Below are 20,528 nucleotides of genomic sequence, written 5' to 3' on the forward strand. Positions count from 1 at the left end.
TTAATCCAATTAAGAATGAATATAAAAGCAGATTTCAATTGCAGCCTTAGTCTGCATATAGATTTGAAATAAAGTACAAACAGAGGTCCTAATGTAGGATAATATATTACTGCTTATTTCATAAGAATAACAGTTTTACAACTGGAAAACTCAAAGTATAAAACAGCAAGATTTTAGATTGAAAGAGCTTCCTACTATCCATGCAAACACCCGGGAATGGTAATGCTTTTCTGGAGAACTGGAGGCTCAATAGATGGTGATTTCATACCTGATGATCCCTGATCTGGAACCTGATTAGGGATCTGCTCTTGAGCAGGTTACGTTACCAGCATAACTTACCATGATGAGAGTTTTGTTTTTGTAGTACAGAAAACCCAGGGCCAGTCTGACATTACCTGGATATGAGAAAATACTGCTTCATAGTACAGGTCTTGGGCAGCTTGCAGTCATGCATCATGCAACAGCTAAAGCTTGGCCCAAACTGGGTCATGAAGGAGAATTATTTTGAGCGCAGCAGCAAATCTACAACAGAATGGGTGAAAGTGAAAAGAATCAAGGTGTTACAGTGACCCAGTCAAAGTCCTAACCTCAGCCCCACTGACATGCTGTGGCAGGCTTGCATAAAGACTAACCTCGTTTAAGGAAAAAATTCTCCACAACCATGAGCGAGACTGATAAAGTCACACAGAAAGTGTCTCCTTCAAATTATTGATGGTAAAGGTGGTTCTACAAACTACTGAATCAGGGAGTGTACTCAAGTTTTCACAGGACTCTGCAGTCCTGTGAAAACTTTTTTTTTCACACGACTGTATAAGGACACTGAATATTTAGGCTCATGCTGCATTGCAGGATCAAACTTTCTAAATGTTGTTGACTTTCCTTAACTTTTTGGCTATATATCCTAATTTTAAAAATGCATTTAAAGTACCATTTCCTTGGGAGATTCTTTCCTTCAATATGAGTAATTCTCTGTCTCTCATGTTTTTCTTTTCTTTCTTTCTTTCTTTTTTCCATGTGTGTCTTACCGGCAGGCTTATTAAACCTGGAGCAGCTCCTCAGGCAGTTCCTCATCTCCAAGGAGACTCTGTCTGTGCGCATGCTTGATGACAGCCAGGACCCGACCCCACTCCTAAAGGAGATTCGAGATGACAAGACTCCCACCATAATAGTCGATGCCAATGCCACAATGTCACATATCATTTTGGAGCGGGTTAGTATGGGACACACGATAGCCGTGATCTGTATGCACTGATAACGCTTCTCTTTATTCCGTGCCTGCGGTCTGGGATTAATACCACTCCACATTCATATAAATCTCAAAAAGTGAAAGCGAGGGAAGAACGCCGGTGGCAACAATTGTTCAAGGATAACTGTTCAACTTTCTCCAGTATTTGGAGAAAGTTGGAAAAGTTTTAAGTCGTTTAGTGTTGAATTGCAAGATGGATGATAAGAATTTGTGTTTAAGTGGGCACAGGTTTTCAAAGACAGAGTTATGCTCAAAATCTAAGCCTAAATTAAAAAGGAAATGAACGCAAGCGATATTGCCAAACAAGCACGTCCTTTCAAATTACTGCACATGTAGGAGTGCATAAAATCCAGTCGTATTCCAATGACTGAGTGTCGAGAAGTAAGATTTCACCAAATGTTTTGCAGGTTAGTTTAAGAACAGACTCATAAGACAAAGGCCTTTTCTCCACTTTTGTACCTTTCATTCATTTTATTTAAAGTGTTTTTTCTTTAAGACAGTGTATCACATGAAGTGAATTTATTATCTACTGGTTCCTCCTCTTTTACATAAACAGAGAAAAAACGACTGACAACACCAGTGAGTGCAGTTTCTGTCAGAAGCATATCAGTGTGACCTTTGCGTGGTTTCTTTGCTAATGGCACATACCAGTAATTAATGCTGTGGAACATTAATACGACCTTAGACACGTTTACTTTAATGTGCAGTGCTGTGAAAAAGTATTTTCCCCCTTTCTGATTTCTTTTCTTTCTTTTTTCTTTTTTGCATATTTGTCACAATTAGATGTTTCAGATGTTTTCAAATATTTTGCTTTTACATTTTGCAAAGATAACCTGAGTAAATGCAAAATCCTGTTTCTTAATGATGATTTCATTTATTAAGGCAGTCTATCCAAACCTACATGGCCTTGTGTAAAAATGATTTGCTCCCTTGACCTAATATTTAGAATTAGGAATTTAGAACTGCAGTCGAGCATTTGTAATAAGTGGCGATGACTCTTTGACATCACTGTGGAGGAATTTTGACCGGCCTGTGTAACCATCTCAATCTAATTTAAGTCTGGATTTTGACTAGGCCACTCCAAAATGTTATTTAATTTTGTTTTATTTTATTTTATTTTAGCCATTCAAGTGGCATTTAGCTTCACAAACCCCTTCAGGCTTTCCTGGTGCAGAGCAGAATTCATGGTTCCATCAATTACAGCAATAATTGACCAACACATTACCTCCACCCTGTTTGAGTGTTGGTGTGATGTTCTTTTTATGGCATGCTATTAGTGTTAAGCCAGATGTAACAGGACCTTCCAAAAATGTTTAGCTTTTGTCTCATCAGTCCAGGATATCCACCAGATGGTGGATCCCCAAAACAAGCCTTTGTGTTCTGTTGAGTCAGCAGTTTCCCCGTGGAGCTCTGCTACGGATGCTGTTTTCACGCTTCTTATTGTTGAATCCCAAATTCTAATCTAATCTAATTGCATTTGGAGTCATTTTGGTAGACCAGGCCTCCCCTGAAAGTTTTCTCCATTTGTGGATAATGGATCTTGCTGGGGTTCTCTGGAGTCCCAGATCCATAGAAATGGCATTGTTGCCCTGTTCCAGACTGACAGATGTCAGTGACATTGTTTTGTGAATTGCATGTGTTGATTTTTTGAGAACTTTTAGCCTACTTCCTGTTCTCAGACAGCTTCTATTAAAGTGATTTCTTGATTTAGGAAGGGTAGTGGTAACCAGGGCTTGGTCGTGGCCAGTGAAAGTCAAATCAACTAAAAATGTGGTTAATCACCATTAATTCATGTCTGGGGAGGGCAATTACTTTTTCAACCTGGGCCTGGTTGGTTTGGTTATTTTTATCCCTTAATAAAAAAAATCATAATTTAAAAACTGCATTTTGTATTTAATTTTGTAATTTTTGTCTAATTAGTTATATTTTGGCAAATATCGCAAAAGAAAGAAAAATCTGTTTTTACAGCAATGTAATACTACTGATACAGCTCCTGCTGTTTGGACATTTATGCTGTAAAAAGTAATAATGGGATCGGTGCAGGTTGGAGCTGAAGAAGCGAGGGTGTGTGGCAGCAGCATATGGTCTCTTAGTAATTAATACACACCTCATTATTTCTTGAAGACAATAGATGGATAGCTAGAGTGGAGGTGACAATGAGTGGGGGCAGAAGAGGGTTGGGAGAGGGATGGAGAAGAAGATGATTCTCTTGTTTTTTCATTATATTAATTGTTCCCTCTTATTTTTATATATATATATATATATACACACACACACCCACACACACACACATATATATCACAGTAGTTTTCAGTCTAAGTAAAGTTTTCAGGTTGTCTTTCAGTGGTCATCTAGTCACCATAGCAACCACAGAGCAGCAGGAGTCCACACTGGACTGTCTCTTTCTCTCTGTGTGTGCTCCATCTGTCTCTTCAGTTTGAATATGGAGTTGGTCTTTCTTCTCACCACTCTCTGTTCTCTCTGTGTTTTCTCTGCACCCAAATGCAGTGAAGAGGATTTCACTTTATTTCTTCACACCACCCTCGCCATGTGGTCTTGTTCATCCATCTCCTTGGCTCTCGCATAGCCCGTCTTCTTTCTGCGTCACGCTGTCTGTCTCTGCCTGTCAAAAGACAGTCCTGTGGCAGGGTGGTAGAAAGTTGGCAATCAAACCTCATGTGAAGTGTGCGGTTGCCAAACATATCAAAGCTCTGCACTGGAATATTCACGAGTCTCAGATAATCATGAGAGCGCCAAGCTTGTCTAAAGGGACAGGAATGGCCTATGTCATGCAAGACATTGCCCCTTATTAGTTTGTTTACATCTTACTTCAAACCGTCTTCCGGCAAAGGTCTCACTCTCTGAGGTTTTAGCATTCAGACGGGTTTAGGTCAGCATTTTGTGTTTAATCTCATTTATTCAGGCCTCCCAATTCTTTGCACAGCTGTTTATTACAAGACTTTGTCCAGTATATATGGTGCAGTGCAAACTGTGCACTCTGACCAAAAGCTGTGGTTGAACAACCACAAGATCAAAAGTAAAAGAAAAACCCAAAACAAAACGCAAGAAGGCTTATTTCAAAAGTAGCAAAAGAGACCGAAGGGATTTTTCATCAGCCATTAGCTATGGCGGTGTTGTACATCCTGAATAAAGTGTGGGTAGCAAACAAAGTGTTCTGGGTCATAATGTCATTTTCTGTTTGTTGCTATTAAAGGCAGAGGTCACCCACAGAAAAGAGGCAGTGGCTTGAAATATTCAGTTTTTTTTATGTATTTTCTGCAAAGAGAGAACATTTCAGCCGCCTTGTACCATTAGCTACCCTTACCTGCCGTGTAACCCCAGGGCAGACCTTAACAAACAACCCCCCTGAAGCATGTAATTTACTGTGCATAGAGAAGCTCAGGGTACTTTTAGATTAATAGTGTGCTTAAGTTTGCAAAAGTACAAGCTGTACAAAAACATCTTGAGCAGTCATTTGGAGTTTAATAATAAAAAGGCTGTAATAATTAGCACCTTTCATGTTTTTAGTATTTTATTATTTACTGTAGTTTGAACACCTGATACTCACACTCAGCACACAATAGGCAAGGCAAGGCAAGGCAAATTTATTTGTATAGCACAATTCAACAACAAGGTGATTCAAAGTGCTTTACAGAGACATTAGAAACAAAAACAAATAAAAAGCAATAAGATTTTGTTTGGCTCACAGGTAAATATCTGTTATTAAAGTCTTTCTGATGATGCACACTTAGAATAATTTCAGTGTGGAAACTATATGGATATTATTCTCATTTTCATTCATTTCAAACATCTGTTTCATCATAAGATAAAAGAGATAACTGATAACTGATAAGTTTGATTTAATGTGACTTGTTCCTCTAAGAGAATCCAAACCATGAGAACATGATGCCCCCCCACAGCACAACAGAGACATCTGGTCTCCTCACTGTGGGACTTTTGAAAAACATTTTTTTTGTCAACCACTTGATATTTACAGGTTTATGGGTTTTAATTGGTTTTAATGATAATGTGCGTTGTGGCACTAGACAGTGGAGATTATTGTGGACTTCAGGAAGCACACAGCTCCACTCCCCCCCATCATCCTGACTGACACCCCCATCACCTCTGTGGACTCATTCCGCTTCCTGGGTACCACCATCACCCAGGACCTGAAGTGGTAAAGTGGTAAAGTAAAAGAAAATCTGTTCCTTCATGATTTTCTTTTATGATAGCTTTAATGAAATGAAACCATGAGAAGTTCACCCTGTCCTTCACAACTGCTCCTCACTCTGACTTGATTTAATCAAATTGTAAGACAGAGTGTCGAACGGCATACTAATGCTCCTCAGAAATTAACTGCTCTATTGAGAACCTTTGTCAGATAGGAATATGCCCGGTGTTATCGAGATGTGCAGTTGATCTGTCTGCTCACACCAGAGTTCGAGTTACACTGCATCACTGACCTCTCTACCCTGTTTTATCACTATCCCTGCTTTTTGCTTTGTTTCCCCACCTCTTTGTGTTTCTTTGACCTCAAACTTAATATCATTTTGTTCAATAACCAATCCTATGTGCCTTGCACTTTTCTTACATTCTCTTTAATCTTTCATCTGTCGCCCTTCCTGTCTTTTTTTTTCTCTGCAGGCATCAGAGCTGGGAATGCTGTCAGTCTACTACACTTACATCTTCACCTCTCTGGTAAGAAGACGGAAAATGGCGTGGGCGTAACATGTTGATTTCGAGCGCTGTATTAAAATAGTACTTTAATTGATGCTCCTGCCTTGAATGAGTGATTGAGTGGATAGAGCTCTGACAGAGAAATTGTAGAGCCTCGTTTAATCAGGGCTTTACAGGCAGTTTTTTTCTGCTCGTTTAATGTGACTGCAAATTGGAGACCAAGTACAGTTGCTATTCTGGCCTCACTCACTGGGTGAAGTGCACTTCTGGACCAAACAAATAAATATTACTAATTATTATAAGTCATACTGCTGCAACTGCTGGTGTTGTTTGTGCTGCCATTTGTCTTGTAATTATAATTGTAGAAAGCCAGACGGGACCTGTTGAACGAATGAGGAAGTCATCATCATTAGAGTCTTTCTTTGCTTTTTCTGATCAGTCTGGCTGTGACTCATCCATCCTTCCCTCCATTTGGCATTTTCGGGGGGCAAAATGTGGGGTCTCTCTCTCGACAAGTCATCGGTCTATCACATGGGTTGTCTTGCTGCTTTTAAAGCTGGACTTACCTTTTTCCACATGGATTTAATCCCATTGCATTACATACTGTGAAGTGCACAGTTGCTTACTTTGATTATTGTGTTACTTCATTACTAGGTGTTGTATACTGTTTACAGCCACACTGCCTTTAAAAGAGGTGACAGCAGCAAACAGAGAAAGAGCTGAGGAGGCAGCTAAAGTAAAGGCTTCCTCACAAAGATGCTTTCGAAGCAGTAACAGGCTAACAGCTGAATCATTATCACTGAAACGTCTAAGAGGCATTTCTTAAATATTTAATGTCCACTGGGCATGCTTAAAAACAAGCTTTTGCATATTTTGTTACATGTGCTAAAAATGAAAAGGAAGTAATGGCGTTTGGTCACATAAAGGTTAAGGGATCCGTGAAAGTTATAGGACGATCGTAACGAAAGCGGCTTGGAGAAAATTTGATGCTACAGTAAACTTAGAAGATAGCTGCTCCCTAATAGAAATTAATGAGGTTCAAAACACTTTGCTCTAATAGTGCTGTAGAGATTATTCATATCAAGCTGATTTATGACTCATTAGGAGTGGGCTGCTGCCATCTTCATGTTTTCCTCCACAGTCTTTGACATAGTCACTTCTCTTATTGTAACTCTCCTTTCTCTTCTCTCTTTGTTCAGCCTGCTTGTTTTTCTCTTGCCTCCACACCTCAATAAGATCATTGTCATCTGATTCTTCCTTTGTTGCGATCCACTTGCAGACTAGCAGGTCTGCTGCAGAGTGGAACAAAGCACAGATTCATGGCAGATACAAGATGATGACCACAACCACCCTCTTACTACCATTACCACCATTTTCTTTATAAAAAGAAAAGAAAAGAAGAAGAAGCAGCTATTGCTTAGTGACAGCATTGTTAATAGTTTCAGCATCATTAAAATGGTCAGCATCGTGCCCCTGGTGTCATAAAACGGGGCGTGTGGAAAACAGAGAGTGCAGGACTCAGCAGACACAACATAACTTAAAATCATTGCTTTTATCGTGCAGGCAAAAGAGTAACAGAAGCAGAATAGTAACTAACTAACTAACCAGAGTACCATAAACTATACACACCACGATGGAGGATGTGACACATTACAGAGAGAGGAGATTGGGGTAGAGTGGAAACGCCTGGGAACGCATCTGAATAGAATCTACCTGAAATGACTCAGGAACCAGAACTGACACTTGACAAATGCAAGATGGGACTATCAAAATAAAACACTAAGTAACACCCAGGCTAAGACATGTGAATTTGACAAGATAGAGAACACAGACGGCCATGTAGACAGAATGCAGACAGACCAAAAAAGACGCAGGACATCACTGGGGAGACCAAAGGTAAACAAACAATGAAACAAGACTAGGACAGACTGGAAATGAAAGCAGAACTAAAAATAAAACAAGAAAAAGTAACACTAGAAAATAAAATACTCAAGAATTAGAACATAAACGATCTTGTACCTTTAATGAAATAAATAACAAGTCCAGAAAAAATCTCGAAATACTGGGTTAAGGACCCAGGACCATGATACCTGTCAGGCTGAGATGTGATGCTGAAGCTGTAAGTGGAGAAAATAGAAGGACGTTTGTGTCCTTAGATGTTGTAATAAGTGATTCATCCTATTTATTGTGCTCTTAATGGCCGTGCCGATTGCGCATTGTGTTCGTCACACACACATACACACACAAATAAAAACAACACAAAAGAGGACGAGAACAACTTCCATTATGTTCCATCGCACTTCATTTCATTGTGCCTGTTTTCCAATCTCACTGTGATAATACATTTCTAAAATAGCAATAATACGCTCAATGCTTGTGGTTTTTTTTCATGTACTTTTTGAAGTATGCTGCCATTTCACAAAGCCGACCTGTGGGGACGTGGAAATGAAAATGTTTATTTACACATCACGGTCAAAGTCGTTTCCAAGTCCAACAGTATTAATTATTTATGTTTATAGTCTCAGATCACAGCAGCAGTAGCTGGCTTGATTTATTTAATTTTTTTTAAATACTATGAACTCAGGTTGATGAAGACACCAACAGCTTTTTCATTCTGCCTTCTCATTTTAAATAGTTTTGTCACCAGCATGTTTTATCACACATATCTAGTCTGCAATAAATAATAAAATGTAATATTGGGTTAATAGTCTGCTACTAAAAAATGAAAACAAAATTATAAGGAAAAGACCCAAAACATCTCTGTAGCTTACACACACTGACCTGCAAGATAAGTTGGATAGGTGCATAATTGTTCATATTATTATTATTATATTCATTCATCCACTTCATTAGGTACACCTTTCTACTACCCAGTCTCACCCCATTTGTCCTTTAAAGTGCATTAATTCTTTAGGGGTAGATGCAGCAAGGTGCTGGAATTCACTCAGTGCAGGTGTACCTAACAAAGTGGCTGGTGAGTAAATTTTCATATATTTCAATATGAGACTTATAAAAGAATAGACTGAGAAAATAGGTCATTCTTTTTTCACTGATGTTTGAGGAAAGGTGCATCAGTGTTATCCATCTTAATTCCTGGCTTGTTTCACTCTGGATTCTTTAAGTCTGCAGAATCTGCCGAACACATCCTTGATCCTTTCGTGGCGATCACAATGTCGGCAAGGCCTTGTGGTTTCTGTGAGTTTCCCCTCACTGTCAGCTAAGTAAATACATTAAGTCCACATTGACGAAGCAAGAATGTGACTGGTTTCACCAGGAAGAACGTCTCGAAAAAGTCTCACAGCAATAAAATCGCTACTTTAACAACTTTCTGGTTAAATTCACAGTAAAACATAATGCAGAGAAGTGTATCCAGGCAAGCATGTAATTGACACTGTATTTCAGATCCTTTGATTGTATTCCAAAAGACGGTCATATGATCATTTGGCTAGATTGTCCATCCCTAGTTGGCACATGAAACCCCAAAGGGAGCTGTAGATGATAAGTGCTTTTCATTTATAACTTGTTTAATTTATTAAAAGTGAAATAACTTCTAAATATGTATTTTGGTGATAGCTCTTGAACCACAGGCACATGTGAAGCAAGACAGATGATAAAGATAATTGTGGTAGAGTCAGTAATATCTGGTATGTATGTACAGGTGGTATGTTCATGTTCATGGGTGTGAGAATGCACAGCGTATATGTGTGTACTCTCCTTATTATCTAAAAATAATATCCAAACATCATCTGTACCACTTTTTGTTAACCCTCAGCCGTAAAAAGCTGATGGAGTATTTCTAAATTGAGATCATTTGTGCGTCTACTTAAAATCTCAAATGTTTTGAAATCTCAGTGATCTCGACCTCAAGGTTATGAGGTCGAGATCAGGTCAGGTTTTTTGAAAAACCAGTAAATGAAATGACTCAAGAAGGAAGTCAGCTAGGACTTGAACAGTCATACAATAGGTGCATTTACTAAAAATCTTGGACAAGTTTCAGTCCCAGTGTCCTTGACCTCGAGGTCAGAGGTCAACTTGTGATGATTTCATTCATTTTTAATCAAACATAAGCTGAGGGCAGTTTTTATTGACTGCATGTGTTTGATATGCTGCACTGGCAGCTTTATGTTTTTGAACTCTTCATCCATAAAAACATTCACTCAAGCCTCAAAGACCAAGGTCACAAATCATATTTTTGGCGATAACTCAAGAACTTAATTATGACAATATTACACACAGATGTAAAATATGATAAAACGATGAAGCAATGACATTTTATCTCCAAACGTTGAAAAGTCAACAACTGAGGCCTGATAATACTGGCAGAGGCATACAACCATGAGTGAATTAGCAACAGCTTTTTTATGGCGATGGCCTTAGATTCTGGTGATCTTTAGTTATCCTGTGCAGGCAGATCGTTTCACCCACTGATGATACTTGAAATTATGCAAAAACAAAAGCAAAGTTCAAATGTGTCGCTAACCTAGAACGTAATCTAAAACTGTGTCTCGAATGGGAACATTTAATATGTCTTTTGATCAAAAGAACATCTAATCTGTCTAAATTGCTGTCAAGAGTTTTCAGTTTGGTTATGCGCATAATTGCACGGTGGAGCAAGTGAAAGTTAATCAGAGGGCTTGCAGTTTTGTGTCAAGTGAAAAGCAGTTGCTCAGAGTAATGCTGATTGGGAATTAGCTTCTACAAGGGTGCATGATGTGGTGGCCTCGCTGATCACGCAACTTTGCGTATTAGTATTTTAAAGAGGTCTTGTGTCCTGATAAATAAATCTGCATTTCTAGATGTTTTTGCCAAAAAAAGTAAATCCTGGTTAATTGAGGTAACCTGCTGTATTAAGTCACTGCCCACTCGTCTAGACAACAGAGGCAGTGCTGAAACTAGATGGCAACAAGCAAATGAGTTTGGAGCGTCGCTATATAAATATTGTAATAACATGACACGTTAACTGGCTAATGGACTCTGAGCTGAACATAGAGTTGGGCATTTTTTAAATAGCCTCCCCCTTTCCTCCTCTCACATGGCCACTTGATCCAGGTGGGACTCTCTGCTAGTATAATAAACTATATGACTCAAGCACATTATTGTTACTGTGTTAAAATGTGCTTACGCTGAAGGATCTTTCTAAAGGTTTTTTTAATTTATCGTGCATCTTATGCAGTAAATACATTAACATGCTGGCACAATCATCGCAAATACATAACATACAATTAAGGGCCCTGAATTTCCAGCCAGAGTCCCTCCTCATTACCATCACCCAGCTTCCACAGTGCACCTCTTAGGTGTTTCAGGCATGTGTATCTGGAAGCAGGCCCAGAGGCAGACCCAAAACACATTGGGGAGGTCTCTTGGCTGACTTCAGAATGGCTTGGATAATGGATGGATGGGTACCTAATACCATTCTTCTCCCTAAGTTTCTAAACCAATAAAAAAAACAGATGAAAAAGACAAGCAAATGTTCCCAGTCCTGTCTGGTTCACAAACTGATGCATGTTGCAGAGGGATGATTCAATTTAGAACGAGCATTCATTTACAAGTCATATTTAAGATACCCGAATGAAACACTGTGTACTTAAATTCAAACATTCATCATTACCTCCACAAAGAGGATCACATGATGGGTTTTGGTTTGCATGTCCGTCCATTAGCAGGAGCTCGGCCAACCTTAGAAGTGATGTAAAGAAGTTATTCTTTTCCACAGTGAGATTGGCAAATCTGACATTTTTTGCTATATCTTTGTGAATTCTGGGATTCGTTTATATGCGTGCTGTGAAGGAATTATCTTGAGCTCTGTTTGAGGTACTGCATGCAGTCTTGGTCTGCTCTTGTTATTACAATTGATTGTAAATGTATGGATTTCTAAAGAAGGCCATGCAAGATTAATTATGCATGTTTTAACAATGTTTAATGCAATTATGCCATTGTAGTTGTTAATTGTTTAAATTATTGCTCTGGAACTCCACAGTTCCCTCACAAATTGGTTAGTCCCATAAATCGGTGTCGTCCTTAAATTTCCCATTCATTTGGCGTCTGCTCTCTCCCTCTCCTCTTTCTTTCCATTCAGCTCCTTTTGTCTCTTTATTTTGTCCAACCATTCCCTGCTTCTGTCTTCCTCCTCTGCTGACAGTTCATTTGTATCTGGTCCTGACATCCCTGACTAACGACCTGCCAGACTGCTCCCCTGCCTAATCTGTTTTCCCTGAATCATCATCTCAAGACGCTCATCAACGTCTTCACGCAGCTACCCATCACGAGGGGAGGGTTTGTCATGCCTACTTAAGGATTTGACTGTCTTCACTCTTTGTTTTGACTTTGTTTGGTTTATTCTGTTTCGAGCTGAGGTTATTAATCTAGAGTGAGGAATTAAGGAAGGAAGAAGTGGTACAGATGCTCCTTTCCCCCCCTTATCATCATCATCAAGTAGAATTATTGTACTGCATTCTGGTGAACGCAGCCTGATGTTTCCAGCTATGCAATGTACAATTCAAATGTATCAAAGCAACATGAGTTGTTTCCATCGTGCTTCTCAGCTATTGCTCTTTGTTTGCTAATCTGCATTACTTATAAATGGCAACCGTCCATGTGCCTGTAAGTTCTATTTGGAGATTAGAAATGTGAAAGAGTGGCCATTCATTGACTATTCAGTAGCGCTAATGATATTCGCAGGATGCTGCCTGATGTACAAGGGTCTTTTTTCTTCTTCTTTGTTCATCTTTGTCTCTTTGTTCAAAGCCATAACAATTTAGATATTACCACCTCAAATTAGCTTCTGAAACATGCTGCTCACTGCATTAATGTTACTCTGTGATTTCAGAGACTCTGGTCCTGGATAATGTAGTGTTTAATCTAGGAACACAAATTCCCTTTAGTTGATGGTGAATTAGACACACAGGTGATGAGGTGGAAAAGGCACATGGGCATCACTCAGAGAGTATCAAAAATTGTTTCTTTTACTTTACGCGGTAAAGCTCTCCGTGCCAGTTTATTTTCCACACTCCCCATTAAGTCCACTAAATACCAGCTGTTAATATCCTGAGCCTTAATTGTCAGAGCTAATAGAAATCTTGGCCCTTGGGTCACAGTGAGTGGAGAGATTTAAAGAAAAACATGATTCATGGAAAGGGTGGGAAACCGTAGAGCTCCGCGGGGCTTTCACGGCTTCTCTCTGTGAAAAAGACGACTTTGTGGTTCATGGATCGCGAGTGGCCGGCATCATGCAGCTCCTTCATCTTGCACGTAATGGAGCACGCACGCACACAGCTCATGCACGTGCACATTACAATCTGATCGGCGCATGCACGCAGACGGTCAAAACAACCAAGAAGTGCACGAATCCACTTAGGCGCACACATTTGCCGACACACACACGTAGCCCGCAGCCCCAGCCCCGCTCCTTGGCTTCCATCTGGGTGATTTGTGTCCCGCGATCCAGGCTACTCTGCACGATTGAATAAATCACATCAGGTTGGGAGTGACTCATCGCATGTTGACGGGGCGCCTAATGTCATTTGAAGGTTAGGTGAGCACGAGATTGGGCCTAGCAGCGCCTCCTCTGACACACTTTCACGTTGCGATGTTGTTTTGAGTCTTGATGCAAGCGTGCTATCTCTTTATCTGTCTTTTTTCTTTGTTACACACACACACACACACACACACACACACACACACTCTCATCCACGCAAAACAATCCAAAAACACACTTTGACACACTGTGCCGGCTGACATATTATCCTTCTGTGCAAAACGGGGGCCATCAGTTCAACCCCCCACCCCACCCCCTACATATACCCCCTCCGCCTGTTTGTTTTGTTCTTCATGTTCCATTTCCCCTCCGCATACCCGTGATCCCTCTTGTCACTGTAGTCATTGTCATGCATCCATGCCTGAAAAGCTGCCAACGCACTTCCTGCCTGTCACACACGCACACACAAGCGCACAGTTGCGCGCACATGAATGATAAAACTCAAATAAATAAACTCATGAACACGCTCACCCGCCCGACATCCCCGTCCCTCATACATACATACAGCTGTAACATCTTGGCCTGCTTATCTACCTGCCTGTCTGTCTGCCTCGAGGAAGTAAGATGTGTAATTTCTGTCATAAACCAACAGCAGTGATAAAACAAACTGGCTGCGTTTCCACACTCGGATCCAATACAGGCAAATACACTTACAGCAATCCAAAGCTTTCCTTCCCGTTCTCCATCCATATGTGTTAAAGAGCTAATTGTCAGGTTTGTATGGAAGGGTGATGATGGGTGTGAGGTTTTACTTCTGAGGCATGGCCGATGCTGTTATTCACTAGTTAATCCCTTTTCTTAACCAGACACTGACGTGCTCTCTGCCATTTGTTCTTGGCCAGTTGGGGTTCTGGGCTCGACATGCTCCATGCCTCTAATTATTCCTCCCAATGCTGTCAAGTGATAAAATGCTCCGTGACTGAATGTGCCACTAAAGCGCAGATGAAATGTAACGCCCGCCTTCCCAGCTGCGCAAACATAATTTCATAAATTTCCCTTTCTTATTCCAAATATCGTCTGCTTTTTGTGCAGTTCGCTTGAATAAAGAGTGATAGATAATAGTTGCCGTCTGTCCGTATAATTTCACCTCTTTTCTTTCTGCCAAAAACACGCATCCTGCATCCTTTCTCTCTCTCGCTCTGTGTCTTTCCCTCTGAGTGTCTCTCGCTGTGTCCTGCTCTCTGGGCGTGTCTGGCCTTGATAACAAACAAAAAAATATTGTCTAGGTAATACAGAATTCAATTTCACAAGTTTATTCTTCTGTTTAAATTTCTTGTCCCGTATCTGTGAATGCGAATGAATGGAGGAAGCAATCCTATAAAAAAATAAATAAATAAATAAAACACTTCACATCAACCTCACCCTCCATCTCCTGTGTGCACCGTGGTACAGAAGATTTATAAACCCAAAATAAGTCTTGTCAGTCAAACTGCTTTAGAGAGCAGCCACTGTGACTGTGAAAATGATTGGGATTTAATTAATTCCCCTCCACGGCTTATGTAAAGTTCATATTTTCCTGTTTAGACACAGAGTTTGAGAATCAATCAGCTGAGTAATAGAAAAGGTAATAGACTACGTGGACGGTGACAACAGAGAGCGGCAACCAGCCAGAATATAAACTATGTCACTATTATGTCAAAAACAAGTCTGTGTCACCAAATATTGTTGACCTGCTACTTGTTTGCAGCGCAAAGATGACATCTAAACTTTGCTTACAATTGCATTTATTGACTTAGTGCTGGAGGGGGTGGCATAAATACTCTCCATAAACAAATGTAATCCCCGGGCTGAAGGGGGAATTGTTTAGTGGCTGTAACTGATGCACTCCTAACGTAGACATTCATCCTAATGTTTATAAATTGGCCATTTTATAATATTCCCGGGATCGGGTTGACCTCGTGAAGGTGGAAAGGTGGTATTGTTTGTTTCTTAGCTAGTTTGGTTTCAGATGTAAGCTTTACTGGGAGAATATACATCAGACTGTAGGACAGAGATTGATTTGCAGTTAGGTACATATGTGTTTGGACACCACCACAGTGGATTTTAATCAAGTGCAGACTTTTAGCTTTATTCTAGTGGTTCAACAAATTAACTGTATAATATTTTAAGAATTATAAACATTTATATATACAGTCCACTATTTTCAGAGGCTCAAAAATAAACAGAATATGACTGAGAAAGAGCTGTAGTGCTCAGGTGAGGACTAAAAATAGGATCTGGAAACTTCTATTTGGTAACAAATCAGTTAAGAACAAGGAGGCAGGGGTGTCACTATCCAGCTCTGGATTGGCTGATGTGGTAAACGGGGTCATCTACAAATTGGAAGGTTGGTGAGTCAGTTCTTAGCTCCTGCTTAGTATCTTTAGAAGTTGCACCTGGCGCACCCGTTGGATTGTGAATGTTGGGTAAAAGTGCTTAGATACAGCAGACAGTGTGTGCGATATGGAGAATGAGACATGAGGTTTCATTCTTTTAGCACTGCGAGTGGTAAAAGTGAGTAAAAGGCACTTTATACGTACCAGTTCATCATTTTACCATTTAGAATCAAGAGAGGCCTTCAGGAAACACAGAGGGTTTACAACATAATGCACCGACTGGTTACACTGAAGGGCAGGAAGACCAGATCAGACTTTTTCAGAAAAAACCCTTTGGACAGATGAAACCGAGATGAACTTGTACCAGCATGATGGGAAGGGAAAAGTATGGAGAAGGAGAGAACGAGCTTGTGATCTGAAGCATACCACATCATCTGTCAAACATGATGGAAGCAGTTTTACGGCACGGGCATGTATGGCTGCCAGTGGAAATAAGTCACTAGTGTTTACTGATGATGTCACCGCTGGAAGAAGCAGCAGAATAAATTGTGAAGTGTGCAGGAATATACTTCCTGCTCAGATTCAGTCAAATGCTGCAAAAATATTAGGACAGACTCTCACAAGGCACATGGATAAAGACCCAAAGTGGCAAAAAGCCACTCAAGGCAAAAAAAAATGAATATTCATCAATGAACAAGTCAGTCACCTGATCTAAACCCCACAGAGCATGCTGTTATGTTGTTAAATCCAAGACTGAAGGTAGGAAGACACCAAAAAAGCAGCAACTGAATGTAGCTGGCAGAGCTCCTCAAGGGAAAAAAATACAGCATTTGGAGACGTTCATGGGTTCTAGACTTCAGCCAGTCATTGCAAAGGATTTTCATCCAATTATTAAAAATAATCCTTATGTTTAAAGTGATTAGTTTGTCTAATTACTTTTGAGCCTGGGGCACTGTGTCTGAAAATGTCTGTAATTCCTAAACAGTTAATACAAAATCTTTCTGAAACCCCTTGAATTAAAGCTGAAAGTGAAACAAAAAAGAGTCGGTGTCCAAAACCTTATGGCCCTAACTGCAATTTTAATAAATCAACTGAATCCCAGATAATCTTGATTGCTCTATTAAAAAGCTACTGATGTGGAGTGGCTGTATTTACATTGTTTAAGTTGCCTAGAAAGAAAGGAGCAACAGCAGAAAACCTAGTAAACAGTTTCTTCATTATCAGCAATCTCCATGACTTTATAAACCAAAAGTGCCCAGTCTGGGAAATCATAGGCTCACAGCCATTATACACACTTCACATGTCAGCTGCAGACAGCTAGATACTTTAATAAGTGTGCACCCTTTCCTCTTTTGGTTTTGATTTAGATGATATTTTATTAAGACCGCCATCCATACGCTGAGTGGCTGGTCTCGTTCATCTGTGCAGTCTCTCAGCACCATTAGCTATCCAATAACATCATTAATAAGGGAGTCAAAAGGCTCGACCATTCTGTGCTTTGAATTTTAGAGACGAAAATGTATTATGGGTGAGAAGTGTGAGCCAGCTCAATAAAATGGGATTTAAATGCATTTTATTGTTTAAAAAAGGGAGAACAATACTCCTTGAATTTCCTTGAAGTCATCATCCGCTGTTGAAGTAATAATATCAACCTGCATCAGGGCCCAGGGAACCTTACTATGCATTCATCTTATATTGCAGTTTTTTTTATCCAGTTCTAGGAGTTGCAGGCAATCTTCTGTTTTATTAAACAGCAATTCTTCCATTTTTTATGTGAAAACAAACACAAAAAACAGGAAATTTTGATTGGTTGATTTTTGCAGACCTCTCTGACATGGCGACTGAGTAAATTGCCTCATTCGCACTTGCAATCAGTTCATTAAACACTATATCTGATTGCACAGACGATTAATAATCTGGGTCTCATTCATGTCTTAATCATTTATTTATTGCCACAGAAGACAATCGACTTTATTAAAATATCATCTTTCGCAAGTTCCATTTAACTGTGGCAAATAAGCAATTGGAAAACGCCTCTAAGGGTTTACAGTTATGATGCATTATTGCTGGCCTACTGTGCCAAAGACACCTTTTATATGAATTACTGTGCTACAAAAATCAAGTTGATTCCACTCAGATTAGCATACCACCGGGTAGCTATTTTAAGTCTAAAATATGGCCATTGGAGGACAGATTAGATACCTAGGTAATCACCTCTTCACAGAGGGGGAATGATCTCTTTTAAGTCTTGTGCTCTGACTTTTCCATTGTCTCACATAAAGCGAGGGGAATGACAAATGCATTCACATGCATATCAGCATTCGTGAATGGCATTCATTAATCATTTATGTCTAATTTTAAGGATTAACAGGTCGGGGCGTGAGGTCTGTTCACATTCAAGTCATTATAATTTTATGGAGACTCCGGGAGAACTGATTGAAAACATTTAGACGTTTAGAAAGCTTCACATTAATGGAAAAAAATGGAGTGTTCGACTGCAGAGATTGGGAAGCGTCTATGCGAGAGACTACCGGCAACCTGGAGTGTTTAATATGTAAGTCAGACCTCTAAGCCTTATCACTCTAAACATAACTTTTTAACAGTATTAAAACACACCCTGAGAAGGCTTGCTTACCATAAAATTATTAGACTTGAAGTGCCCCAGTCTCCTTTTATCTTTAGAGATTAGCCAGACGGTAGCAGCGTGTTTGTTAAATGAAAGTAAACAATTTAGTGTAGCGTTCCACTTTCCAGACTCGGGCCTTGGTATGTGTAGGGAGTTATGGTGTATTGATTACTCTGCGTCTGCCCTATTACCGCCAACTCTCCCTGTGAGCCCCATGTCTGGATGACTCAGTGTTGACAATTGTATTACAGCCTATTATCTTTCAAATCCCAGATCTTGAATTACAGCCTACCAAGGGGTCTGATTTGGAAAGTTGAAATTGGTTGCTGACTTCATACCTGACTTCCTCTCTGTGCTCCATAACTTTCTTTTTTTTGCTGTCCTCCATCACTCTCATAATCCCTCCCTTTACCTTTCACAACATTTTATGTGAAATTTATCAAAGATCTTACGTGTCCACTTAGTTAGGAGCTCCTCTCTACTCCTAAATTATCACCATCTATGTGTTCTCCCAAGACTTTTGTGCACGTTTGTCACTGTTTAACATAAAAAGGTCTTGACAGTTAAGAGTTAAAGGAACTTAAGGAAGTTTTTTTCTTTTTAGCTGTAAATCAACAGCAGACAGGCCAACATGTTATTGGACAGATACTATTTTTTACTTATACTCATATGATTGTTTTTAATTAAAACCTAATAAGTGTGCATTTGCTTGTGTTTCTCAACCCATGCGTCTTTCTGCATTTCTGCAAGTTCTGCCAATGATTTTGCTTTGTACCCCATTTAGCGCCTGCCAGAAAGTCATTAGTGATGTGCAGAGCAAACATGTCCAGCTCTTTGCTGTTTTAATAAGTCTGATGGAGCTTTTATTTTGATGAAACACATAGCTGTTATTGTGACAAAGAAACTAAATGCTGTCGAGCTTAACTGATCTTTGACCTGATCACATCTAGTTGTTTATCCGCCTACAATGCTGTCTTAAAGGCAGGTATTTTTTTATTAGTTTGTTTTTCTGTAAAATTATAAAAGTATAAACCTCTTATAGAGTGCCGCTGTGGTGTGGTGGTCAGCTCTCTGTGGAGTTTGAATATGTGGGTCATCTCCAGGTGCTCTTGCTTCCTTCCACATTAGATTAATTGATGTTTCTGCTGATTGAATGTGAACCTGAATGGTTGTCTGTACTAGCTCTGAGATGTCCAGGGTCTACCCCACCTTTTCCCGTAAAGCTGTTGGGGTAGGCTCCAGCCCCCACCCCCAGAACCTTAAATAGGCAGTTAAAATTGCCTGGATGGATGCGAACACTTATACATTATTAATCTTAGCATTATGTGCTTTAGAAGATGCACCTAAAAGTGACTCTTCTAAGGAGATGGTAATCTTAAGATCCTGTGCTAGAGCTGATTTGGGAATTTAACTCATTTTATCTGTATTGCTATCGCAGTATGAATATGACTTCCTAAACCAGATGGCTTTCATTTCAGTTTGAGCTGTTTGTAATGCCTGTGTATACTGTATGCTTAACAGCTTAACAGCGTTCCCAACAGCCTGCTGATCCAATTAAATTGGTTGCAGATTTGGCAGCATGTTTTTTGTTTTTTTTGACTGAGCCGAGAGTAGCGCAAAGAATTTATAGGAAGATGCTCGCGCTCTAAATTACAGTGAGAAAGCTGAAGAAAAGCTCCCCAAACACAGTAAACCAAGGAAATAAAAGCAGTTTCACACAGAATCTGCACTGATGGCCACTGAGGACAGAAAGCAGCTACAGGGGATTACTAATATTTCTTGCATTGAAGCCAGAGAGCGCCATGCAATATAATGAAGCAGAAAATTAGATATAAAACAGAAACAGAATGCTTATGCAAAAGCAAATGTGAACTTGGCAGAAAAATCTCCCGCTTTATGGCACAAAAGATCACAGGGAGCCCCGTTCACCATCAATTCAGCCACTATAGCGCTGAGCTATGGCAGATTAAATATGGTTAAATATCATTTTGTCTAGAGAGCAGAAAATTCTGTGTGTTGGTTACAGTGAGCTAAAACAAATCTCAACATAAAGTGTTAGATGTCATTCGTATCCATTTAGCCATACCAGCATTTTTTAAAAGTGTGCTCCTCTCCTGCCGTGAATCTTCT

The 20,528-nt window shown here is 39.8% G+C and overlaps 1 protein-coding gene across 1 annotated transcript in view; it reads left to right on the forward strand.

Annotated features, from left to right (window-relative positions):
• grik4 (glutamate receptor, ionotropic, kainate 4) overlaps positions 1–20,528 on the forward strand; it is a 372,203-nt gene that overhangs the window by 257,409 nt on the left and 94,266 nt on the right. Inside the window, exons 7-8 of the mRNA XM_026191921.2 lie at positions 1,032–1,210; positions 5,891–5,944. Coding sequence (XP_026047706.1) covers positions 1,032–1,210; positions 5,891–5,944 — 233 coding nt within the window. The remainder of the gene's footprint in view (positions 1–1,031; positions 1,211–5,890; positions 5,945–20,528) is intronic.

This window comes from Astatotilapia calliptera, chromosome 14 (assembly GCF_964374335.1).
Source record: "Astatotilapia calliptera chromosome 14, fAstCal68.1, whole genome shotgun sequence".
Lineage (NCBI taxonomy): Eukaryota > Metazoa > Chordata > Actinopteri > Cichliformes > Cichlidae > Astatotilapia > Astatotilapia calliptera.